Raw genomic sequence first — 26520 nt, 5'->3', positions numbered from 1 at the left:
ATTCCTCTTTCAGATGACTTCACCCCAAATGCTGCCTCTGTCTGGTATGCGACAGCAGTATAATCCCATCAGCATGATGACTTATAGCAAAAAGATGCAGTAGGAAGAGTTTTTAGATATAAATTCAAGTATTACAAATTGCTGGTTAAGTTTGATTCATTTCAATTGTGGGTAAAATATTTAACATACAATTTATTTATATTTATTTAATTTTATTTAATACTTCCTCTACTACAAAAGACATAATTCACGAGCCACAAAAAGATAATTCAAAATTGTAATGACAATAATATGTTTGGTATTATCCTTCATGTATAATATACAGGGTTCTCTAATCTGAGGACAAATCTGAAAAGCAGATTATGTCAAACTTTGTAATATAATTTAACCTTTCATTGTATTTATTGAATTATTCACCCTCTTCTGTTAAACTGGCCACTAGCGCTGAACAAACTGATGTGTGGCTGCAAGCTGCTTTGCTTTGTTTTTAAGGGGTCCCGAGCAATCCATTCGAGAACCACAAAGACATAGAGATACATTTTTTATAAAAACAAAGGACAGTTCTCATCAGCGTTCCAGTCATGGCGCCGGTGGAAATAATCTCTCACAGTCTGGGCATCAACACCTCGTGGTATCAACTTACCCAAGAGTCGGCGTGACCGATAAATGACGGAACACAGCTCGGTGTTTTGAATAGTCTTTGGTTTGTACTCCTCTATCCACGCACGAGTCAGGTTTCATGTTTCCACTCCTGCAGCGCTTTACCCCGCGTTATCCTCCGATTACATTTACATAGAGAATGCAGCGGGGGGGGAGGATGCAAAATATGAATCACTCTCCACCTGCGCCACACGAGGCGATGTGTGAAATATGTATTCAGTCTTTCATCAACCTCTTTATCTGCTGCACGTGGGTTATCCTCGCATGGAAAGTGCTCCGTTGTGTTAGCTTTGAAACGGGGGGGTGGAAACTGTGATCTGCGTTCTATTAATCATAGTCCAGCGCCGTAGCTGTCCCGCTATCACGCGTGTGTGTAATTACAGGGGTATTTGTGCTCTGTTGCCTGGAAAATGGAAGAGTGGCTGCGCTGATGAACTCCCTGCTAATAGGACTACCTTTCATCTGTATGGAGCACGGAGGGCTCACAGAACTCGCAGCTTTTAATTATCAAATACATGAAAAATAGATGTTGCGTTAAGTGCCGACCATGTCGGCACTGAACCGCGGTAGGTAGCGGCGGGCCCCGCTTGTTTGCCTCTGCTCATCCTTGCTTTGTGTCTTCCTGTGCTCGGATACACCTCAATCCGCATCTCGCAGTCCGTTACTGCGGAGAAGCCAAAAAAAAGAAGTCCATGGTATTAATTAGTCGATTGACAGACATGTAATTCATCTCAGAGGAAGTTTTCATTACATGGGAGGCTTCAGAGGGGCAGTTTGGCTTATTGGCAAGTGCTAAGACCAGACCTAATGGGGCTGCAATTCCCTCCCTTTTGAGCAATTACAGCCAAGTCCTTATCAGCAGAGCCACGAGTCCACTGTTGTGGGACCTTGACTTTCAACACACTCGCATGGTGTGATCCTTCCCCATAGACACTTGTTCATTAGACAAGTGCCCGCTGCACTGTACTTTACTGGATGAGAATTGAGACTGAATGAGTGATGTTAATGAAAGGGTTCCAATATATTTCTGAGTCAGCCTTAATAGAGCTCTTATTAGCTGACATTAGTTTGTCATCAAAGCTCCGGTCCCCCCCCAGCTCCTCCTCCACACGCGTGTGTGAACAGTCTATCGACGGACCCGGACAGTTGGGCCAACTCTCTCGGAGCGGATTTCAGCTCATATGTTCTAATCCCGTCTTTTAGAACTGCCGCTTTTGATGATGGTGCGACATAGCTCGGACAGGGGAGTTGACGAATACTTCTATTAAAATGACATTTGTCTTTTGGCCAAACCGCTGTGGTTTCCTGAAAGTAGACGGCCTGTGAATAATCCACTGCAACCATGTAGGAAAACAGACGACAGACCAAAACGATCAATTTCAAGCAAACTGCACATCTGAGATTCTTCGTATTTAACTACTCTTCATTGTGAATATTTAAGCAACTCCAAATCGGTTAGCCCAAAGGCGCGCATCTCTTTGGGCCGAATGTATCATCTCGTCCAACATATTACTGCACATAACTGGAGCGTGTGCCTCAGGAGCTGCAGGTAATTGTACTCCCCCTTCAGAGTTCAGCTTATGTAGGGATCATATATATTGTACTGTGATTAGAAGCGTTCTCTCTGTGGAACGTCACTGTTGACTACGAGAGAAGCAGAGTAGCATCTTACCTCTATAAACTGTATTGTGATATTGAAATTGTGATTTTTTTTTTCTTCTGTTTCTGAAAATAAGAAAATACTGGAAGCCTGCGATGTGTAAAACAACGTAATTACCAACAGTCCATTGACAACGTATCTATTTCACATCATGGGTAGTTGAAGCCTCTATGATTAAGTGTGTAAGTGTGTAACACACTCGGCGGTCGCCTCTTCAGACTGCTGCTCGTTGTAGCTCAATAATGGTAAAGAAAGCCAGGGTGGTCTGCTGAGTTTGGTTTGGCCGTACTCGCGATGCGGGCTGGAGAGGCGATCGGGTTTCGCGTGTGGTCGAGGCCGGATCACTGGGAGATTACCTCTGGGCTGGGAACCACCAGCGCACAAAGCAGACAGAGGTCTGCCTGTGCCCCTGGCCTCGCTTTGACCAGTGCCCAGGGCCTTCCTGCATCCATCAGGCCCCTCGGGACCAGCTCACACACCAGAATTACTGTATAATACATCTAGAGCCGGGATCAGAGTAGCAGAAAACTCCCAACGTTTGGGGCTTTTCACCTGCGGTGCTGTACCGAATCGTGCAACTAAAGGACTGAATAAAGGCCTCGTAGTGTGTTTTAGATGTTTCCTGAATAATTCTTCCTTCACCAAAGCTGACCTTCACTGGTCCTCTGAGCACGTTTTAGATAAACACTGTGCACATAGGGAGCATAATGGTAAATAAGTACAACAGTGACATGAACCATACACCGCAGACTAGCCGCACCCGTGTAGCCTTGGACGTTGCACAGCGGAGTTTGGGGGATTTGTTTTTTTGTAAGCTCTCGGCGAAGTGAACCTGAGCAGCAGCGTCTTACCAATAACAATAGCACTTATCGCGGCGGTCCCCGCGGTACAATTAAAATTCCGTCAGAGTCTTCAATCTGCCTCCCAGCCATGCCTGCTGTTTCTCGGGCCCTCGTGGGCCACGTCAATTCCTCTGTTGCAATGTATAATTCACGAGCCACCAAACAGCGCTGAGGACTCACCTGGAGACTCACAGGCCCGGCAGTGCAGAACCACACACACACACACAGCGAGCCGTCGTGCGTGAAGCCTGGGAAACATTTGTCAGGGGGGGGGCGAGCTGCGTGTTACATGGTAACTCAAATCAGCTCGGCTGTCTCTGATCTCAGGGTCGCTCGCCTTTATCGCATCCTCCTCCGATCGTCCATTTTCTTTGCTTTCTCGGTAAGGCTTTTATTTTTTCCTGCACTTTCTCCTTCCATCTTCTCAAAGACAACTGTGGTGTCCTCTAAAACTAATTTGGATGTATATATCTTCTATTTGCAGACAATTCCATAGTGATGCATTGGCGTAACCTGTGGAGTCTCGGAGTGGTTGCTTTTAGTTAAAACCAATTAGAAATGACCAGAAATAACAGCGCCTGGAGACAGAGAAGTCATTTTTCTCCTGAGCCTCCCCTGAGAATTGCCCTCTCCGTGGATTAAGTGTTTTAGTATATTAGGGGGCAGCTGATTAGAATCATTGTGCTTTTTTAATCATTACATTTTTGCATGTATAGTTTATAGCAGGATAATAGCTAATAAGGCTATGTGTGTCACTGCAAAAGGGAAGATTGTTTAAATTACTTTGTGTATGAAACTTGGCCTTCGGTCTGCCAAAGTTAGAAAAGCACAGAGGTCCTTGGATCCGCTCATCCATCCCATTGCACGGCTTTTGATGAGATGAGCATTAATGCAAGGGTAACCTTGCATCCTGTGTTGGTACTTTAGATGCATATATCCTTGTTTGATCAGTTTGAGGATGTATATAATAGACTTGCTCCCTATATAAGCACTACCCACTATTCAAGCCCAAATTAGTCCTATGTCAAATGTATGTACTCCTACAAAACACGTTTTGCAGCTTTGCTGTGTCTAAGAAGACAAACACATTAGTTAGTAATTAGTAATTATTGTCTCTCCAGAATGTATTAATATGTTAATACCGTCAAGCGGGCAGGTGGCAGCATTCAAAAGATGGACTGTTGAATGCGGCAACATCCATCATTCTTAAGATGACCACTCTTAGGCACCATCATTAACTAGTAACCTCAGGAGTAGACTAAAATGAACAGTCCCATACAACCGGCATCATTAAGACGGGACGATAACCAAACCTTCTCATTATTGTCGGATGTTTTTTTCTTCTTTTCACACTAATGCGAGGCCTTATTAACTGTGGAGGCTGTAACGCCAGCATCCCCGAGGCCCACGGTATTGACCAGGAATTGCAGTAGGTGTCTGGTCCCCCCCCCACAACCCCCTCTCGCCGGGGCCTCGCTGGCTCTTCCAGCAGCTGGAGTTGCTTGGTCGGGCAGCCTGTGTCCTTGTGTGCAGGCCGTGGCATGTGGAGCGGGCGGCGGGAAGCGAGCCTCCCTGTCTCCCCAGACTGAGCAGTGAATGAGGATAAGTGAGGAGCGCCAGTCAATGAATCAAGCAGCAGGAAGGGAGCAGCCAGGGGGAGGAGAGGGGGGGGGGGGCTGTGACGTCCCCACGGGAGAGGCCTCGCATTAGAAACCTCCTCGTCTGTGTGTTTCTGGCACAGGTTAAATGGATCGCTCCCATTAGCGCGCTGAGAGGACAGCTCCATTATATGAAGGAGACTGTAACTTTGAATGTCACGGTGCAACAACCCCAGAGCACGCCTCGTCTCCCAGGGAGGCAGGGTGACAATAACCATCCATGATAATCATTCCCTGTCAGGCTTTAAGGAACCTGAAATTATGACGTACAGCCTGCCATGCGCCTCAGACTTCATTACAGCGCTGTCACTTTGAGTCGCCTGCGATGGCACCGCGCTCAACAGCCGGCTGCGGCGGAGAAGCTGCCAAACCCAGACTCGCTCTCCTCCCGTCTAAATGGCGTGTTTACAGGATGTGTGCCCTCCCTGCAGATAGCTGTGGTGGAGGTAAACCTCCACTCAACGGCAGAGTTCCTCTCCACCACAGGCAGAGTCTCGTGAGAACACGTTCCGAATTGTTTACCAATGCAAGGGGAAATATGACCAATGATCAAATGCCACACAGGCCACACAACTCTCCCTCGTTCTATCGTGAGAAACGTTCAAACTAGAATCCGGTCTTTAACTTCAATATCAGTCATGAATAAATAATCCCCAGAAGGCACTCTGGTGTTAATGAAAGGCGGAAACTCGAGTTGTAAGAGAGTTTAATGCAGCCTGTTTGTCCGCCAAGGAGAGCTTCACCTCCACGCTGACCTCTGAACCTGCCGTCCAGTTGAGGAGACGTGAGCTGGCAGGCATGGCCAATGTCAGTGCCCAGAGCAAACTTTTTTTTTTTTTTGTCTTTCTCACCACCTGACTCATTCGTTGGCTTTGTGGCCCCTTCTCCTTGCCACCTCCAATCGCAGAGCTCTGAATGACGCACAGAGGAGGGAGTGGGCCCACTTACCGCCCCTCCTGCCTCCAGTAACTTGCACAGCAACAGGCCAAATGGGCCTTTGCTGTTAGGACACAATTGGTTTTCTCTCTGCACCTTAGAACACGTTAATGGAGAGAATGCTTTTCATGTTATTAGGTGTTTGGATGGGCAGTTTTGGTCGGGACCCTTTATTAGAAATAAATAGAACAGCTGTGACTGTCTTTACTGCTGGGTCTCTCTTTAATAAGGGGATTTGCCTATTTGTTATTTCTGTCTATACATCTGGTGTTATTGTCTTTTTGACATTTGAGTTTTTGATAATTAGGCCCACAGTAAGAAAAAAAAAAAAAAAAAAAAAGCTCTACCGTTTCCAGTGGCGTGAGAACCCATTTGCACGCCACAAGCTTTGTGGTGACGTAGTACACATTTCTGGTGACTATAGACACAAAAAAAGAGAGGAAGGTGTTGACAACTGGATGATTTAAACAATGCAGGTTTCAGAACAAATTCACTGGTAATATGCAGCAGTGCATGTTAGGCCCTAAGGACTTCAATACTTGAATAATAAAATGTTCAAAGTCCAGTGAACCAAACCTTTTACAGTAAATATCCCCCCTTAATCTCATAGAGCAGTGTTGCAATAGGGGTACAACTCAGTATCCAAATTAAACAAAGACATAGGAAATGTAATGGTTACACAATCACGATCATTAAATACTGAACTTCTGAGGATTAGAAACAAGCCTTCAAAATGTCGTATACGTTGGTAGTTCTTGAAGTGGTACAACGAGCAAAGCAGCTTCTGAGTATTATCGCTGTGGTCTGTGCGGTTACCTTGGGCCAAAGCACGCACGCACACGCCTCACGTGCTCTCACACAGGCTTGTGTTTTATTCCACTTCCTTCGTTAAAACTCTTTACAAATGTTTTGTTCACACCTTGGTGGACTGTGGTAAGTCAGAAGAAAAACAGGCTGCAGTAGCAAACACTACTTTTCAATTGATCATGTCCCTTTTCGAATTGTCACTTCACCAATAAATAGTTTGACACTGTCTGCTTTTATGTGTGACGAAAAATGTATTTCAAAAGCTGCTACTTTTTTTTTTTTTCTAATGCAGTTTCCACTAAGCACGCCATTGATGCTCCTTACATTTAGGGTCAAAACAAAGAGCTGCTTATTAGTAGCTTTGCAGCTGCCTTGTCTTGAGACCGCTGCTCTTTAATGGCCCATCAGCTCTCGCTGGCGCCGGTGTCATCTGATTGAAGTGTAGAATTAAGACTGGATTTCTGTTTATTTCCTCCTCGCGTATAATGTCACAGTTGGACGGAGCAGAAGCTTTTGGCCCGGAGCACTGGAACAATGCTAAAGCTCCATCACAGAGCGCGGGCCCCCCTAGGTGACTGTTTTCGCTCTTTCTGCTCGGCGGAATTGATGTTAGTTACGCGTTGCTGTGTGTTTCTGTGTGTATGTCTATAGGAGGCTGAAGGGCTTATTTGTTTTCCCCCTCGTTGCTCTTTGACTCGTTTCCCCTCAAACGTGTCTGAAACATTGTTATCTCCGGCCAGACGCCTTTTTCACAGAGAGTTATTGAATCACGTCAGCTCGCCGTCCCCCGAGTTTCAAACGCAAGCCGTAGAAAAAAGAAAAATTAGCAATTGCTTCCGCATGACAAGTGGGATCTATTAGTGGGCAATCGCCCCGCAGAGCGCCAGCATCCAGCGGGCCGCCGGGGACCGCGGCTGGCTGTGCGCTCGTCCGCTTCGGGCTCCCGGGGCATGAGACCAATGTTGCGGACGGCAAGAAGCCGAAGTGGCTCACTGGATGAGTTGACGCCCTGAAGGGGCGAGGCAGGGCAGCGTGAGCAGCTGACTCGCACTGCTCAGACCGGCCACTTGTTTGATGAGCGGTTTGCAACTTGCACACACGGCTGCTTGTATCTCATATATGTAGATTTTTTTTACCTGTTAGCATGTGGTTCATTATAAATTGGTACATTTTAGGATGAAGATATTTCATCCTGGACGCTACAGTGCTTATTTCATTGCAGCACTGCTTTTTTCCAAAAACCTTTACTTTTTATATATAGTATAAGATTTTCTCACCAATTAAAAATATGACTACTGCCCCAATAATATGTGTACTTGAGTGCCAATCCTAGGTACTTGATTAGTTTTATTTCCTGCTACATTATATTTCTACTCTAATACATGCCATAAATAAATACTGTAGTTTATAATAAAAGGGCAGAAAACAATTCGTTGATACAGAACATTTTTTAAGTATTGCGTCATTGATCAAGTTAACCACCTAACAAGCAGAACGTAAAGTATATATTTATACTCTAAAATCTTTAAAAGACATTGCTGACAATGCCCGAAGCCCCCCAACATAATTTTAGTCACCCTCATAACCCTTTCAAAGTTTACAGCTCAGATTCATTCTCATGACATATAAATAGCATGTATAGCCTTTGCCACGCCATTGTTGCTTACATTTAGATCACGCCACCCGCAACAGTGTGGTTTTCTATATTTGATGATTTTGATTTGCTTGTCTATCACTAGCTTGTCAAAATAACAATAAATGGAGAAAAAAAAAAGATTTACTCTGTTAAGATTTGTGTTCCGCCCACTGCTGGTATCAAGCACCATTTAAAAAGTAGATAATGAATATTTGATGTAATTCTTTTCTTTATTTCCTGACGTGTTGTGTACCATCATTTGTGCTTTGATTCATCGATTGTAATGTTCGTTCATAGAGGTTTTTTGTACACACTGTCTTGAAAAACAAGTCCTTATCTGAAAAAAATGAATAAAGGATTAACTAACTAACAGGGAGGTCAAATTGCCTTATTCCCGCTCTGGGCCACAGGCTTAGTCATGTGCTCGTGCCCGATCAGGGCGGCTGCTCAACACATTATCATTCCAAATGTTGTTTATGTATAATTTTTCATTCATGCCCGCTGAGGATAAAGCTTCAACCTCGTGGTTGTTAATGTTAATGCAGCATGGCTGTAGGTCATATAGCAGCCTACACACACACACACACAACATCCCTGGGCCTGCAACCTCGGTGACCTTGGTCAGTGACGGTGACCTCTCCATCGCCGCCGCCACCTTCCGTTAGCTGTACGCACCGTGAGGCTTTTCTTCGGTGGGTATCATTTTCATGGTTTGTTTTCTCTTTGCAGGTATCTCCGTAACAAAGAAGACGCATACTTGTGAGTACACCATTTTTTCTTGTGTTGCACAACAATGGCATGGCCGTAAAAATGCAATTTAATTACATACAGGACATTTCCACACTGACTCAATCCTGGGAAAATCTCCCTACCTCGTATACAGAAGAAGATCTTGTTTCTGTTGACTCTTTCATCAGTGCCTGCGTGAATATTGTTGCCCGACTAGCATTGTAATAAATCAATACCCTCACTTAGATCAGTGGGATCCTTTCACTGTATTTCACGTTCTGCAGTGAATATGATGATAACCCCAGAGAGGAAATTAAAATGCTGTGCAGTCATATGACTGTTTGATAATCATGCACAGTTGAGCAGAGCGTGTGCTGAAGCACTCCTTTGTTTTCTGCAAGGCCTTTGCAGCTGAGCAACACGGATGTGGTGTGTTGTGTGGTGGCTTGCAAGCTCTGAAGCTGATTAACTACCAAGAGTTTGTACTCTCCGCGTACAGATGGTATCGCCGCAATTGAAAGACGCAGGATTATTTTTGCCGTGCAACGGCAGTACACAGGCCTTTTGCCTTTTTCAATTTCAGCCTGCTCATAAAGAATTGATGAACAGTCAAACCTGTAGCAATCAATGATTTGAGAGATTTGTACTCTATTTTGACACGTGTGAAGTGTAATTGAAAAGCATGTAAAAACGCTTTTGTGCCGTGTGCTGCGGTGTGTGTGTGTGTGTGTGTGTGTGTGTCTTCATGCCCTGCTGTGTGAACGGAAAAAACAAGCCCTGAAGGCGATCCTTTCCCTCTGATCACTCTGATGAAACTCGTGGAGAGGGAAGGCCAGAGGGCTTTTCTGTAAGAGGGGTCGTAGAGTTTCAGGTTGTGAGAAGCTGCATCTCGCCTTGTGAAAAAAAACATCAGACAACAGGGCAAAGGATGGGCTCTTCTAGACGGGTCCACATTTACTCAAACAGTCCTGTCGAAACAGCAGCACAACTGCGTGTTAAGCTATTTACTTGTCTGGAGGGACTTCGGTGCGTGTTTTTTTTTTTCTCTCCCGTTTGCGTGTCAGGATATCTTCAAGGTAGCACAGAAACGCTTTGACCCGCCATCCGCCGCCCCGCTATCTTAATTAGTGCGGCGCTAAGCACCTCAACACCGGAAGGGGGCTCAAATCAAAGAGCATGATTTAGGAGTCTCGGGTTCAAAGCCCTGGGCAGAGACTGGACCACGCTGTCTCATATCAGTGAGAAATATTCAAATCCAGTCCTCGTGAGGAAATCAAAGTAAAGCCCCTTAACAAGAAGCTGATTGCTGTTCCTCACAGTCAGGAAGCGTCTGTTAGAACCTCGACAGAACTGTGTGCACAGAGAGCGAGTTCAAGGGCTGGTTAATGGTCATTGAGGACACGGAGCGACGGTCTCTTCTCGGAGAAGCCTGGTGATTATATGGTGGAGTAATAATGATGGAGGCGCCTCTGCCCTACATGGTTACAGCCAGGCCATCTATTTCTGTTCTCGGAGTGCAAACGTTGGATTCCCCACTACGCCAGTCCACACCGCCGCCCGTGATGCGAGCTTGGCAGTCTTACTTGTGTGTGTGTTGGTGTGTTTTAGGAGGTCTTCCCAGTCCAACTTAGACCACAGGGACGGGCCGTGTCTCTGACTAACTCCCCACTCTGCCTGAGTGATCAAACTGCTGGAAGCTCCCCGCCATGCCAGTCCCCTCATCAATATAAATTACAGGGGCAGCTGTTCACTGGCAAACTCCTCTCCTCTCCTCTCCTCTCCCCTCCTCTCCTCTCCTCTTCTTCCCTCTTTCATTCAACCAACGTCACTAATCACAGAGCCGTCAGAAGGTGAAGTATTCTAGATGAAAACAGATACTGATGTTCCCAATGACTGCAATGTCCTCTCTGAGGACTGGCTACTTTAAGGACTTGAGTAGATTTATTTTGTGAGGCGGTACCTTCTCTTTCTTCATTCCCTGTAAGGTGCGGCCCCTCGGCAGCCCTTTCGTTAACCACGAGGCAATAATTCTCAGCAAGAAGTCAGCTGTGGTTTTCCTGTTCGTTTCCCTGACAGCTTTACATCTGCTACTGTTGTATTGACTTTTAGCAGCAGTGGGTGTTAAATAACAAAGACGGAATTGCCTGTGACAGAGGCGACAAAAAGAGATCCTTAAGGCTTAAGCTCTCGATTGCATTTAGCTTGTTTTCTTCTCTTACTCCGATGCCGGACACCAGGAACGCGTGCGGTCGCCGTCTCCTGCCTCAGCGAGGCCGCGTTGCTGTGAGATGGATTTCCGTTTGGACCTGTTGAGAGAGAGATGGAGCGGAGGATCAGATGCAGCAGCTGATTACACCGAGATTAGACGTCTCACCTCTAATCTCCCAGTCTGGGGCTGCGTCTCTCGGCTCGAATAGCAGAGAGCGAGCTAACGGAGCAGATCCCCTGATTACCTGCAGCTTAATCCTCTCTCACTCTTGCAGATGAAGTACAATGTGCTGATTGTCTGACTAACCACTCAGACTACGCTACACTGTAATAAAAATAAAAAAAGGGTGTTTGCATTAAGTGTACACAAAAAGATTAGACAAAACATACAGAATTAATTATTAATCCCTCAAAACAACAAAAACACAACAATATTCGAATAAATTCTCAAACTGTCCACAAAAATCCCCATAGAGGCTAAAAAATAACGACTACCGTTGTTTCATTTTATTTCATTATACTTGAGGGGTGTTTGCAATATTCTGCCAATCCCCTGTGTTAATGTGTGGTGTGAGAGTGTGTGTGTGTGTGTGTGTGTGTGTGTGTGTGTGTGTGTGTGTGTGTGTGTGTGTGTGTGTGTGTGTGTGTGTGTGTGTGTGTGTGTGTGTGTGTGTGTGATGGGGAACAGAGCGGCCAGTGGGAGGCAGTCGTACTAATGTGACTCTGGGAAACGGACGATTCTCTCCTCTCGTCAGTCGTACGGACACCACAGAGTTTCCTCCCCCTGCATTTATTTCCGTTGCGATGACAGACTCCTTACTCTGATTGAGAAACACGGCCTTGCTCCTGCATCTTAATTCATTTCCCTGCAGCTTGTATCGAGTTTCTCTCGTCACAGATCCACACTGTCGTAGTAACAGCACAGCTGATCTGCTTTAAAGGAAAGGGATGATTTATATTTGTGAGTTACAGTGAAATATCATCTGTTACAGAGATTCAACTCAAAGTTATAAAGCCAGAGTTTGTAGATTGTGTTCTGTGCATTTGAGATTACTCTTCTGAGTCTTTGTGTTCGCTCAGCGCTTTGTCTGCTGGGCTTTTTTACCCCTGTGAACTTTACCTCGAAATGACACCGGATCCCGCTTAGATTTCTGCGTGGTACAATGCTAATCCGTTAGCCCTGTGAGTTGAGGTATTTTCAGCTAATCAAACAGCAGATTTATGGTCCTTAATAGTGCTGTACATTGCCAACTTAGGCGAATAATATGTCCCAGTTGCTGTCTAATTTTGCTTGGCAACAGGCGCGCTCCTGTGGAATCGCCCCGGGGCAGTGTGAGTTGTCTCTGCGTAGCTCAGTTTTCTGTGCTCAGTGGCTGTTTGAAGGTATTTCATCACATTGTTGCCTTGATTCAGCTCTGTGGGGATTTGTTAGTTGCACTCATGTGGGAAGTGCATCCAGTACATTGTTAAGCCCGGGCTGATAATGAAGATCAGCCAGCCAGAGTCCCCTGAGCTCGGCGCACAGAGATGGTCTAGTGAGACGCTCGGCACAGACATGGCGGAGCAGGACGAGTGCACACAGACGCAGAGGAATCATCAGCACAAAGCATACAGTACTGAACTGTGCTACAGTATAATAGGGTAAAAAGAAAAAGGAAAAAACACAATACAGAAGTGCATACAGCACATTAGATTAGTATTAACATGTTACCTACTAAACATAATTTCAAAGTTTGTCAAATTGGCATTATTATGGTTAAACGTCAGTTGAGAAATATTGCAATCATTCTGATGTGGTGGCTCTTTTGTTATGGATTGGAATTGACAACGCGGGTGCCCACTAACCACCGGCACTCTCTCCGTGGAAGTCATTTGATTCTCAGCGTGGTACGAGAAGTTGTTGTTTCCTCTCCTAACACAGTAACATTGAATGCTTAAATTGACGCAATTTTTTTTCCTCCCGCCTCACTGTAGGTTACGTTTCATCTCTCTCTATTTGTTTGTTCCAAAGAAAGAGTGTTCTTTTCGGACATTCTGGTATAATCTATAACAGGCGGCTATTTTTTTTTTTTTTTCTGAAATAGGTCAATGTAATCACAACAGTGAGGGATGGACAGTCACTGTAAAAGGGAAATCAATAGAGCTATCTATTTGTCGTAAACCAGAACAGCATGATTTTTCTCCATTTTGCCTCTGGTGCCGTACTTCTCTTCAACACAATACGGCAGGCCCTCATTTTTCAGTAAAAGCATTATGACTGCCATTTTGTAAGATTGCAAATGGCCTTTGTACGTGCACTTTCCTTGCATACGTTTCTGTGGGTGTAGACGCTTCTTTTTATCACCTCCTGGGGGCCCAGGCTGTTTTTACAGGGTGGAACCGTAGGGGTGCACAGCAGCTTTTTTTTTTTGTGTGGGAGCTCCGCTTTTGTTGCCTCTTAATCTGGTTCTTCTCTTGGTGCCGGCTCTTTCAGAGAATTTTTCGCCGGAGTGAGGAGAGGCCTCGTCAGCTTTTTCCTCCGCCTTTTCCCCTTTTGTGTCCCCGTTGAAAAACCGAAAGGCCTCGCCTTGATGTGTTGTCAGACCAGAAAACAAGAGTAACTGACATGTGACAAGGACACAATGCTCGGCTGGGCCGGCTAAAGCAAGTGCCCCCCCCCATCTGCTGCCGGCGATTTCTCTTCTGCCGGCTGTCTGCCACCTGAGGTGAAACGGCCCCGGAGGCCGCGGGCCGCACTGCGCCAACTGCGTCTGCCAGGCGTAGCAGTTGGCGTGGCCCGGGGGGGGGGGGGGGGGGCCGCGGCACCTCGTCCCTGTACGATGGTGTGCGCGCGCTTGGCTTAGGACAAGAGTGTCGGCGGGTGACGGTTTGATTCATGGAGGGTGGCTGAGGCGGAGGTCATGGACCTCCTCCAGATGTAATCCTGACTGATGCAGATTGGGGGGCTTTAAGATGGGAGACATAATTAAATGTCCTCATGCCGTCATCAAGTTACGCAGAGACTGTCCTCCCGTGCGCCGAGCACAACACTTTGACCAGCATCTATCCGACATTGGTTGTCTTCGCTTCTCACTATTGTGAGTTGGAGTTGGAGTTGGAGTTAGAGTTAGAGGTGTGTTTCCGAGTTTTTTTTAGATGTTAAAATAATGATGCAATATCACGCATGAATTAAGGCAAGTTAAATGAAGATGTATAATTTCCTTCCTGAATTATTCAGAAGAATGTTGTTGAATTAACCATGCAACGCGTTAGATGTCCCCCATAATAAGATTATTATGAAAAATCATGGAAGCACAATTCAAAGACCAATAATGATCGTCACTGTGCAGGAAAAATAAATGTGTTGATACATACATTTACTGAATCACGCCTTCCCAAACGATTGTCATTCTGCAGAGAAACTAAAGTAGAAAAAAAGTTCCATCGAACGAGAAGAAAACACAAGCGCTCACGAGGGCTTCCGGTGATATTACACATTGACATTTGTGCTGATCGCATTGTGCACATTTTGTTGAATCCGCTTTATTAGAGAAATGCTGTTTTTCTCCGCTGCTAGTAATTTGTGTTTCTGTGGGTGTGCAGTGCGAGAACAGAGAGATGCGGTTAACCCATTGTGAAGTTAGCCGTCATCATTAAGATTCTACAGATAACAGGCATGCGGATTTCTACTGCTCAGCATTACAGGATCCCAGACATCAAAGGCAGGTTTTCATTTTACGAGGTCTGCGGCAGAAGAAAAAGAAGAAGAAAAAAAAACAGGCAAGGAGACATGGAGTCAGGAAAATCAGGCAGATTGGGGGAAGAGAGGAGAGCATGCACGCGTACCTGCGTGAGTCGGCTGACACAGTGATCTGTGATGTGTTTGCAGAGGGTCCCTCACGCGTAGTTAGCTCCTCGCTAAATCGCGTCCTCTCTGATTAAGTGACGCGGCCCGGCGTTGTTGATGTGTTTTTTCTTTGTATAAATGTTGTAATGCTATTTCCAGTTCCACACAGACATCACAAAGGAGTTCCCCTTAATTCCGATTACTTTCTCTTTCAGCATGGTGCCATTATGCTTTTGCCATTACATCAGCATGAGCTGTTCCTCAGTGAATGTATTGAATGTACAAGGGAGAGAAATATGCTGTTCTCCAGTATTGTGCTGGATTACAGAATCAAGGTCGACTCACAAGACACAGAGCAGCATTATCCCTTAATCCTGTGTTTTGGTTTCAAATAGCATTTTTACACCTAATCTTCGCAAGTAAAATGACAAACATGAACACTGAGGTAGGTATTTAAATGTGCATTACCTGCGATGTTAAGGTCAGAGGCTTATGCTGACTTAAAGCGGCTCTACAATTTATGAAAGCACCGACAATCATGAGTTTGCCACTTATTTTGTTGCGGCTGTGTTACAGAGGACTGGGGAGTCTTGTGATGAAATTTCCCCAGGCGGTTTTAGATGGATAAGTCTGGGAACTTCTCATCCAAACCATGAGTCATTTGTTTGAAAATTCTTTTGCTTTTACGCTGTAATATTTTGACTCTTTGACCCCCCCCCATCCCATTAACTTCTCACTAAGTCTCCCTCGGCCTGCTGCACAGGAGAAGCTTCGGCGATGGGAGAGAGTGCACCAGCAGTTCTCTCCCCTTGACCACGCTGGTTTTAGTGTGTCCGTCAGGCTCGGCTGTGGCAGCGCTCGGAGGAAACTTAAAGGTGCCGTGAAAGACTAAAAGTGGGCCATCCGCTGCTGCCTCCTGTTGACCTACCTTGTTCAGAGGGTCCAGGTACAGACTGATGACAGAACTCCTCCTCAGCGGACCACATTACTAATGTGTAAAGGTGCAGGAGCAGCACACCCAGTGATGAATCACTCCTCTGCACCCATGGCATCCTCATAAGTCAAGAGTAAAAGTGTTGGAAGTGTGCTCGGTAAAAAGAGCTCCTCCGTCCCGTCCACCGTAGAGAAACTCCGTCCAGGGGACGGGGGGCTAAATGGTGCACATCACGAATAGCCTGAAGATCTCCCTCAATCTTCAGCAAGACATTGGTCCCCCCCCCCCCCCCCCCCCCCCCCCCCTGTGGATCACTTATCACTTATCATTAGGCTCGTAGAACTTAGGGAAAGTAACTTTCATGCATGAACGGAGCTGCCTTTTAATAGATTCTCATCTATTAAGCTACGTCGTGTTGGTCTGGACGGCCTCGCTGGGCCCACCGCAGTACCTGAAGTCACAGAGAGAACATTAAGTATGGCTTAGTTTAAGCTGAGACCGTTTTCTTCCGAGGGTTTCTGTGCTGAGCAGTCGCAGCGAAAGGCTCCGCCTCATTACTCACTTTGCTTTTTTTCAATAAAAAGAATAATAGTTTATCCTAAACACAGAAACATACTCATTGCTTTGTTTTTTCATTGACGCAAATAATGTTCATCAAAGTTTATTCCTCTGTTTTTTTTTTTTTTTTCCCTTCCTTTTTTTCATATTGCCTTAAGCCAGAAGGTTAACTATTTTAGTTTACACGCCGTCCTCCCCCCGGAGCTGATGTCAGGCTATATTGGAGATGCTGTGGGAGTTTGTAAGTTTGACGCTAGGTAATACATCACAGACTCCGGGGGGTGGGGGGTGGGGGTGCGGGGGTCTCTCTGGTATGCTGCTCAATAATGAAGTTCATTCGTTAACTTCTCCCTCAAAGGCCAAGTTCCCCCTGCTGCCCTTTTCAACAGCTACTGCAACTCTTACCAGAGTCACCAGACCAACAGGAAACAAATGCAAAAATAAAAACACCATGTTTTACCCCCCCCCCCCCCCCCCCCGGTTGCCTTTGCAGGGCCGTGAATAAGAATAAGCACAACAATCCCTCACGCCCAGTTATGGCCACAATTATCACAAGGAAAATGACCTGCGCTGTTTGGTTTGTCGTGGAGGGCCGGCGCCTTCCTAATCACTCCTCCCCCCCACCCCCACCCCCCGTCGTCCTCATGCCAGGATGGAGATGGAGCTGGTTTTGGGGGAGTTTTGCCAGTTCATTAGAATTCACAGGGTTCCACCTCCCCGCCTAGCCGGGCTAAGCTTCTCTCACACAGACTGCCATGCCTGTGATAATCCCCCCCCCCCCCCCCGTTCCCCTTCGCTCCTTCTCTCTCTATCCCCCCCTATCCCTTTCCTCTCCGTCCCCGAGGGGCAGAGCCGCACAAAGGAGATGCAGTGCAATTCATTGTGAAATCTGATTTCTATTGATCTATTGAAAAGAAATCTGTGAGATTCTGAATATCAATCCAGCAGCGCCGATGACCCCTCTTCACCAGCGCCTTTTCATCTGATAAACCAAATAAATAAGCTCATTTGTTTGCCACTTAAATTACATCCTTTGTTGAATGTATGCGGCACATTTTTTCTTTTTCTTTTTTTTTTTAAGGCTGTATCAATGGAGAGAACATTCAGTTCCAGTGGGCAGATAGCAAACACCTTTGTTTGCTGCTGAAGTGCCCAAAGACAGACAGGCAGGCACATGTGGCCTGGCATTCCCCGTAGTTTGAATCTAGCGGGGAGATAACAACCAGGAAGCCGCGACAACGAAACAGCGACTAAACAGTAGCTGAGGGTGTTTGATGTTTTGTGTTGCGGTTATTATATTTTCAGCCTCTTGTCACCGCCTCACTTCTCACTCATACCGGCACGCGAGCCTGAGATGTGACGCGTGGTCAATCCACGGCGCCGCAGTGTGCGTGGTTGTCTTTTTTTTTTTTCTCTCTTTTAAAAACTTTTGATTGAATCGATTTGGAAATAGCAGAGGCTCTTCTTTTTTCTGTTTGTTCAAATAAACCGATTTAAATTTCACTCCGTAAATAGCCGTGGCAGTAAAACAAAAGGCTATAGCCTTGTCAACCACTCACTATAAACATTGTGTTGTTGATTCGGATTACCTGACAGTTGACGGGTGCACACTTCACCTGTGTAGGAATGATATGCTTTCAGGTTTCGCCATTTTGACCCTCCTGTTCTATAAATATCGTGCTGGTGTGCGTTTGTATTGGTGACAGGCAGATAGAGAGAATAGTGCTGAGCTGGCCTCAGGGTCGCGCTGTATATAAAGGATGAAGGGCAGCGTATACAGTCATCTGATCGCAGTGCACAGCGACCGTAGCGGACTGCAGAAAGCACGCGGCTCACCTACAGCTGCCACCTGGCTAGAGTAGCACGCACACTGCTTTGCTCCGTGGAAAACCCATTATCCGTAATGACTGAACAGCATTTCCTGTAGCTACAAATATACGATGAAAGCCAGGCAATGCAGTGGCACGCGGGATGTTTCTAAACGCTCGCTTCTCTTATTCAAACTCGTCTTTAAGTGCAAACCCCTCTGCAGTCCTCTGGACATAACCCAATAGTGTCCTCCATTTTCACTGAAATAGATATTCCCTTTGTTGTCCGTGTGATTTATTGAAGTCTTCCCACAAGTGGAAGCCCCCAGGAAATTGCCTGGAATGGCCCTAAATTGGTTTATGATTGTGTGGTGTGGGCCAGTGCTGTTATGGCTCTAATATTATGCCCTCCACTCCTTGGCATCTATATTAAATTGATCTGTATTGTTTTCATGGAGCGCCTGTTGAAGCTTGTTAATTCGGGCCGCTGCTTCAGGCTGGTATTGTGCCTCCAAACACCCAGGTGGCTCTTGTGGTGGAACATGAGCCTCAACTCTCTAAAATACCTCAGATTGCTGAACGCAATGAGAAAGTTCATAATTTTTCTTCTGTAAGGGTCAAAAAGGCTTTGATGCCTTAAGAGTCAACATTGATCAGCTGCATGGCGCGTGTGCGCGTGGACGGGCTACTGACGGACTGCTAATGGGTCCATTATCAGCTCTGGTCACCTCGTCTTCTCCAGGGGAAGCGGTGGCCGCTCTGCACCTCATCTCAATTCAATGGAATTCCAGTCCACGAGGCTTGTTTACAATAGATACATTCGCTCGAATTAATCCAAGAGGAGTGTGAGACACAGGACCTGACATTTAGTGTCCGGACCGAAAACGCTCTTCACTTATCACAATCTGTTTACTATAATAAAATATATGAATGACTAAAACAATGCTATTCACGGCTGCAGTGATCAGCACACTAATACCCATAAACATGAGACCATCAGAGCCTTTATGGCTTAATCAATGCCCTAATGAACAACTATCAGCAGGGTATTGGCATACTGTCAGTGGTAATGGGGAGCAGTCAGGGGAGAGTGTGATCAAGAGCAAATGAAGCAGCTTAGCTGGAGACGTTCTCCCTCGGGAGGCCTTTGGCTTTTGAGCGCAATTACATGCAGTTGTCGGCACTGCATTTGTTGTACTGTAAATAGAACAACACCAAGATTGGTTTACGTTATTAATAGTATAAAAAAAGTATAATGCTTTTAGAGTTTTTTTTTTTTTCTAATTTGGGTGAACCAGCCCTTAAAGCGTGAAATTGGATGATATGTTGACAATAAAGTCGCTGCTGACATTTAGATCAGCCACGTCGTTTTTTTGATGCCACGTTTAAGCCTGGTTTTCACACTTTCATTTATATAATAACCAGTAGCGCTGCTCGTTTCACACTTCTCCTCACCTATAGGGAACTTATTCACCAAGGTAATAACGATGCTATCCTCCTCTCAGATGTTGTCGGCTGCAACAGGCGCAATTATTTGTTTGTTTTTGAGCCGCGGTTGGTCCGCTGATGGAGCAGCCGGTTCCTGAGAGGCTGCCGCGCATTGTGGCAGTTAACATATTCCGGCGTGCGCCTCGGCCCTGACTCATCTGGTGAACTTTGAAGATCTTGTGGGGAAATTGAAATGAGTCAATTGCGCTGCCTCTGACATCACACTGTTTCGAGTAGTTTACCAGAGCCTGTCTACTGTCGTTTGTATCCCGAGCACGCACCATTTGATGCTATCCGCCTCTGAATGATGTTTTGTTCATTAGGCGGTGTGCAATAAGAGACCAGTGTTGACACAACGTGAGTTAATGTGTTTAGTCTCTCTAATGGATCTTCGAGGTCCTAATGAAACATTGTCATGGGAAGATTTGTTTTGCAAGCTGCTGGGTCCTCGCTTCCATTTTATATGTGGTTAGAAGCACCTTTTATTCATTGAACAGAATACAATAGAAGGCATCACATGCTTTAAGATATTTGGGGGCAAAATTAATCAAAATGTCTCTGACGCAGAGGTGAAACGCTCCAAAAATGTTCTTCAGCTCCCCCAAATCATTTTGCCATTATTGGGCTTAAAAATATTAGTAGTCTTTCTTTTATTTTATTTAGGTGATGTAATTAAATTGAGCTATTGTTTCTCACATGGATAAGTTATGTATAACTAACTCGTGCTATGCGTGTGTTCTGGTTTGTATGTATATATATATGCAACCATGCCACTCCCCTCGTGGCTAAGCCCCTCCTTTCTTTGAATCCTAGTAACGCCCCTTTATTGTTGTGGAAATTCTGTCCCTGTGAAAGTGTCATCATCCTTCGGCAAGGATACAGTGCTGCTACAGTCTTGGTGTAATCAAACCACCTTAGAATTTGTAAAATGAGCCTCTAAAATATCCAAATTTGAAATATTTATTGTGTAAAAAAAAACAACTATAAATTTCAAATATTGCAATCGCCTGAAACTGAAGCTGCAGGATGTTTGTCTTGAGACGAGATGATACGAGCGCCAGCTTATTCATGGAGATGCCAAATGCAACGTGGTTATTGGCCAAGGCTGGATTGCACTAAAACCAGAATATTGTATCAGAGAGAAGCAGCTGGTTAGGAGTCAGAACAGATTATCATATGAGAGGATGAGCGAGGAGAGGGGGAGGAGAGAGAGAGAGAGAGACACGGAGAGGTAAGGACTGGAATGGGAAGCAGGGGGCGAGAGTGAGGGACACACAGGCAGGAGAGAAGGAAAAAAAAAAAACCGATAGCAGGAAAGTCATCGCCCGGTCGCTGTGGGGTGGAAGGGATCATCCAAACCCTTCCGTCACTATCTCCCCTTCCTCACCTGTCAAAGCGAGTGTGTGAGAGAGGGAAGGGCGCGCGGGTCCCCCCGAAAGGTCACGGGGAACAAGCTGGGAATCCACTCCTCTCGCTGTGCAGGGTCCACTGCTGCTTTGCACACATCTGGCCCCACACTGATCACCTCATCTCCACAGACTGCGAGCAGAGCAGGAGAGCTTCAATCTTTGAGCGCAGAAAGAAATGACAGATCCCCTCTTTTATATCCATCCCCTCCCCTTTCCTTTTGTTACTCCCACTTTCTTTTGTTTCCTTGGTTATTTTCTCTGCTTCCTCCACGTGTAGGCATTTGACTTTTTTTCCCTCCTGACACAGCGTTATTTTATTTTTATTTTTACTTTCTTTCTTTTCAAAGCAGAGTAGATGGGATGGAAAAAAAAAACATGAGTGTGATAATCTGATACCTGCTAGAACTGGTTCAGACTTTATCCTCGCACAAATAAAAAATAAATAATCCCAAAAAAAAGATATGGCAGAGGAGATAAGCGAGGATGCGCTGTGTTTCTAGCCAGCCGGCGTACGAGACTCTCGACTGCAATCAGTGGGAAGAGATGCCAGCTTCCCTGCCTGGGCTCTCAGCGCCCCTACTGGCTGCACGCTGTGCCAATCAAAGGCCGGTGGGTGGGGAGCAGGCAGACATGAACACTGATGTCACAGTCACATGGATTGTGGTGTGGTCATGCTCGGAGGCTGAGACGCTGAGAGCTGTGCTGGCCAGCTGCTGCTGAGACAGCAGTGGAGGGCTTCGCTCCGGTGATAGTTTGTTCTCTTATGGACCCGAAGCTTAATGATGTATTTTGTGATTTCAGCTATGAAAGGTAAGAGACCCCCCCCCACACCCCCCAACGAGGAGAACGCGTGCCGATTCTGCAGCGCGAGTAAACAAGTAGAAGGGAAGCGCGGCTCTGCTGTTCACAGCGTGCCAACTCTTTGCGTTTCATTTTGCGAGGCGTGAGTGTGACACAGAGAGAGAGAGAGAGGGGGAGAGAGCGCGCGGGAGCGAGGCAGGAATACAGTAACGCTGTCCTTCTTTATTTCCATGCATGCACGGATGTGTCTCTATACGTTCTTTATTCGCAGGGAGACTTCTTGAACTTCTAAAAGCCTTTCGACGGTCTCTTGGCTTGGTGGTTTTACGCGCTGCTGCTGTCGCGTTCTGTGGAAACCACAGCCGGTGGAATCTGTGCACGTCGCCGAGTAGCACCGCTCCTAACAAGTTTATCTTTTTGAGAGAGGGGGGCAAAGGGTCGGGTGTGTGTGTGGAGGGAGGGGGGGGCTCTTAATCCTCGTGTTCTTGTCCAGAGGATGCGTCTGTTCGGACGGGCGATCACGCTGTGATTCTTTGAGTTGATACCGGTGTGTGTGTGTGTGTGTGGGTGTGTGTGCGTGCGTGCGCGTGTGTGCGCGTGTTTTGATCCACTGACCTATTTTGTTGGGGTAGTCGGGTTTACACATGTGGTCATGAGAGCACGACTGGGTCGTCCCAGTCCCTGTGATGTAGAAGTAGAATGCTTAACACCCCCCATCCCTCCCCCTCCCTCATCATACACGCACACAAGTGCACTCAGTGCCCTCAGACAGACAGTTCAGCACACACTTCTCTCATGCATGCATGCTCGCACGCGCGCACATAATCATGCTTTTTAAACGTATGAATACGCTCCGTTGTCCGTGCAGGGAAAATGTGAAGGACCATATTCACATGCACTTCTAATACAGTCAGACGCAGTAACATCGAGCTGTCGTTTCGTGTTGAAGGAGGAATGTCAGTAATGAGTCATTTGTATCTGTCCAGAAATATCTTTTCATTTCCAAAAATGTTTTCATGGTAAAAAAGCTTTTTTTTTTAAATGACTTTTTTAAATGCTGGCAATCAGATGGCAAACGTGATATGTAAATAATTATAAGGCGGTATCAAGATAAGTTGTGAGGGTTACTATCAAAATTGCTAAATTTATACCAATATAAAGATGAAGTCCATCCTTTACACTTTGTAAATTTTGTTATATATATATTACAAATCTATATGTCGACATATATACTGTACACATGCACTCAGACAGATTATGCATTTACGTATTAACTTTGCCATCTAGATGCAGCAAAAACATGCTTCTCTTTGTGTGCGACTTGTAACTCTTGACGGAGGTGTTCATTCTTTCTGTTCTTACGCTATCGATGTGCAGTGCGTGAGATTTCATTTAGAAAGTAAGGCTCACACTCGGCCATGAAATGTGTGAAATTGAGAGGAAGAGCAATCCTGTATCCCATTTTCATTGAGACGAATATGAAAAATGCCCTTTGACCTTATGTCCTTTCTGCAGTTTGTAGTGAAGGGCTTAATAAAATCATAATGGTTTTGGACAGACTCGACTGCTGTGTAGCTTTTTTATTAAGTGTGGCATATGCATAATGTTCTGATGTCTATATTTCTTCATCTTTTTATTTCCTTTTTTCATGAGTTCTATATTTTTAATCTGCAGTAGCCATGTGGAGATGTTTAACAGCTAGTTTGTCTGGTCTCCATGTGTACGTTGGGCTCTGTCTCACCCCTCATTGCTACGTTCATGATAGAACACTGTAGCAATGTCATAAATTAAATTAAGATAGCAACACGCTGTATAATTGGAAACTAATTTAAATGGCAGTTGTAATTTCTTCCTGCAAAAGGTCATTGAAATGGTTGAACAGAACACGACATTGTTATAATGTTCATTTTGTGCCTAGAAGATTTGGCTTTTTTTTGTTGAAAAACGTAATTGGTTTCATCAAAATACAAAATAATGCTAAAATATTGTAGCAAACATCTCTGTGTCTGTGGCTTTGTCTCTACTCTGCAGCAGCCTTTACGCAACTCTTCCTCTCTTTTCAGCCTCTCTACCACCCCACTGCCTCTCAAGTACCTAATTACCTGTAATGGGAACGTCCCTCTCATTACCCCATGCAAATTAGCCAACCTACTCAGCACAATTAGGAGGAAAATTCCAATTACATAATTAAAGAAAGTTGTTTGATGTGTAGATTGACAGAAAAGGTAAAAATGGGCATCTCATCCACAGCTCATGTAATTAACCCTTAAGAAAGAACTCCATTGTGGGGAATGTAACTAAGTACTTTAACTTAAATACTTGTACTGGTGTATTCTGGTCCAAATGTTTTACTGCACTACATTCACCTGACGGTAGTTACCAGACAAGTTGACATTCTACATGCATAAAAAAAAAACAAGTCAATGGAAGATCTCACATTTTACTGAACAGATCAAAAGAACCAGCAGATTTTTAAAGATTACCTTAATAATGATACATTAAAATTGCATGCTATATCATTTTAAATACTAAATGCAGCCATCGGGGATATTTTTCTGCATTAGGTTATTTTGATTTTTTTATAGAATTGTATCACGATTTCCATGTTACTTCTCATAAATTTACTTCTGCCATCACTGTAAATGACAGAAACGCTTTGAAAGTATCAAAAACAAGGCACAGCGAGCCCGTGCCGTGCACGCACACTGCACATTAATATGTGATTTAACACGAGTGTGTACCAGACTGTAAAAAATGTTTGGGGGCCGTAGAGAAGCTAAAGCCAAATGTCTTGTGATAGGCGCTTGAAGGCTACGCTAACAAGGCTGTAAATATTTGCTGTAGATGTGGTACTCTTTGTCTCATTCTATCAGTGGCTGATAGAGGTGCTCACTATCCAGCGCTGCAGGCGCTCACACATTAAAGCAGAGGTTAACAAGATTGGCTATTATCCAGTTAGGGACTGAGGACACGAGGAGCTAAAGGAAAAATCACCACAGATTAAGGTGAATACAAACATAGTACAAGTAACCTGTGAGGATTTGAAATCAAAGGCCACTTTACAAAAGAGTGCATCAAATCATTTTCGATTAACTGTAGAAATAATTCCCACATCAAGAGCCATACCCTATGATAGTATATCTCATAACTGAGATTATGCAATATGTTTAATTTCTAGTGACTGGCAGACGGAGGCTTTGTGCTTTAGCCCTCTCTCTCGCCCCTTATGGCTGAAGTGTGTGAGGTGTGCCGGTCCTCTCTGTGCGCAATGAGACAAACATCCTGGCTGTGTGTGTGTGTGTGTGTGTGTGTGTGTGTGTGTGTGTGTGTGTGTGTGTGTGTGTGTGTGTGTGTGTGTGTGTGTGTGTGTGTGTGTGTGTGTGTGTGTGTGTGTGTGTGTGTGTGTGTGTGTGTGTGGGGGGGGGGGGGGGGGGGGGACTGGTTAATGAGATATTGACTGCCCATCGAGAGCATGGATTTTTGATTTGGCTCCATAGAAGTTGGGAGAAAATGGAGGTGGAGAAAAGAGATGGGCACTAATTCTGAATACTTTCCTTTCCTTTTGTTTTCAGTTTTTATTTTTCTTGTTTCGCCATTATTATTGTGAATAACATAATCCATCACGTATCGTACCTTTAGAAGGCGCAAAATGTATAGCTGCTCAGTACTGATTGCTGTTTTGTATTTTTCTTTAAAGTGTATTCAGGAGTTTACAGGAGAGTATTTGCAGCAGCTAGAAAAAAAGAGAGTAGTTTGTCCAAACATTAATCTGCCTCTGCATCCAAGCCGCTGGTCGTCTCGTCTCTCACACCTTGTGGCTTTGACAGATTAGTCCCAACTCCGGCGAGGTTAAACGACTCCCAAAGCCCAATCAGACCAGCGGGCTACCGCAAACAACAGAGGCTCAACACAACCGTCGGGGGATTTTTGTTCATTTTGAAACATTCACACCGAGTTCAGCCAGAGAGCAATTTGGCTCCTCGGTAAAGTAAAAACAAAAAAAACCCGAGCTGAGCTCAGTGAAACGCCTCTAACTTCACTTCCTGCGTTACTTTCACTCAGTATTTCAAGAATCCCTTATAGATCCTTTTGAAGTGTCTTCCTGTCATGCGGCATTTACCTGATGACGGGATACTCCCACTGTCAGCACTCCTTAGATAATCACACAGCACAGTGCGCACATAAAGGACATTTCACCTGCTAGCTTCCGCTATAGTGTTTGCGAACAGAGTGTCGGGGTTCGGTTGCGATCACATAAACCCTTTGCTTTACGTTAATTGTCAATTCTGGTCCGTTACAGTACCTATGTGCACACTCCTCGGACAGATTAGATTCATAACAATACGAAATAACATTTCTTAAGCCGGACATGCCTTGTTTTACCCTCACAGGCTTTGCCCCCCCCCCTCGGGTTTAGAAGTTAACAGTGTTTTAAGAGATCGTGAAGCTTTCCACCCCGTACTTTCATTCTCTGCGTGTTCAGTACCGTTGGCCTTTTCTCTCTCGGTGCCTCTGGAGGTCTGTCCGTTGGCTTTTTGATGTTGCATCAAAGCGGAAATG

General features: G+C 45.3%; 1 protein-coding gene across 2 annotated transcripts in view; it reads left to right on the top strand.

The window, feature by feature from the left end:
- Window positions 1–26520, top strand: part of LOC120809462 (nuclear receptor ROR-alpha A) — a 152326-nt gene that overhangs the window by 91989 nt on the left and 33817 nt on the right. Inside the window, exon 2 of one of the 2 annotated variants that reach the window (XM_040163283.2) lies at window positions 8929–8958. In XM_040163283.2, coding sequence (XP_040019217.2) covers window positions 8929–8958 — 30 coding nt within the window. Of the gene's footprint in view, window positions 1–8928; window positions 8959–21703; window positions 21970–26520 lie in introns of those variants that run through there. The other variant, XM_078082816.1, reaches the window with a different exon arrangement.

Source organism: Gasterosteus aculeatus, chromosome X, assembly GCF_964276395.1.
Source record: "Gasterosteus aculeatus chromosome X, fGasAcu3.hap1.1, whole genome shotgun sequence".
Taxonomy (NCBI): Eukaryota; Metazoa; Chordata; class Actinopteri; order Perciformes; family Gasterosteidae; genus Gasterosteus; species Gasterosteus aculeatus.
Note: the sequence above shows the minus strand (reverse complement) of the source record. Positions and strands in the feature narration are given on the sequence as shown.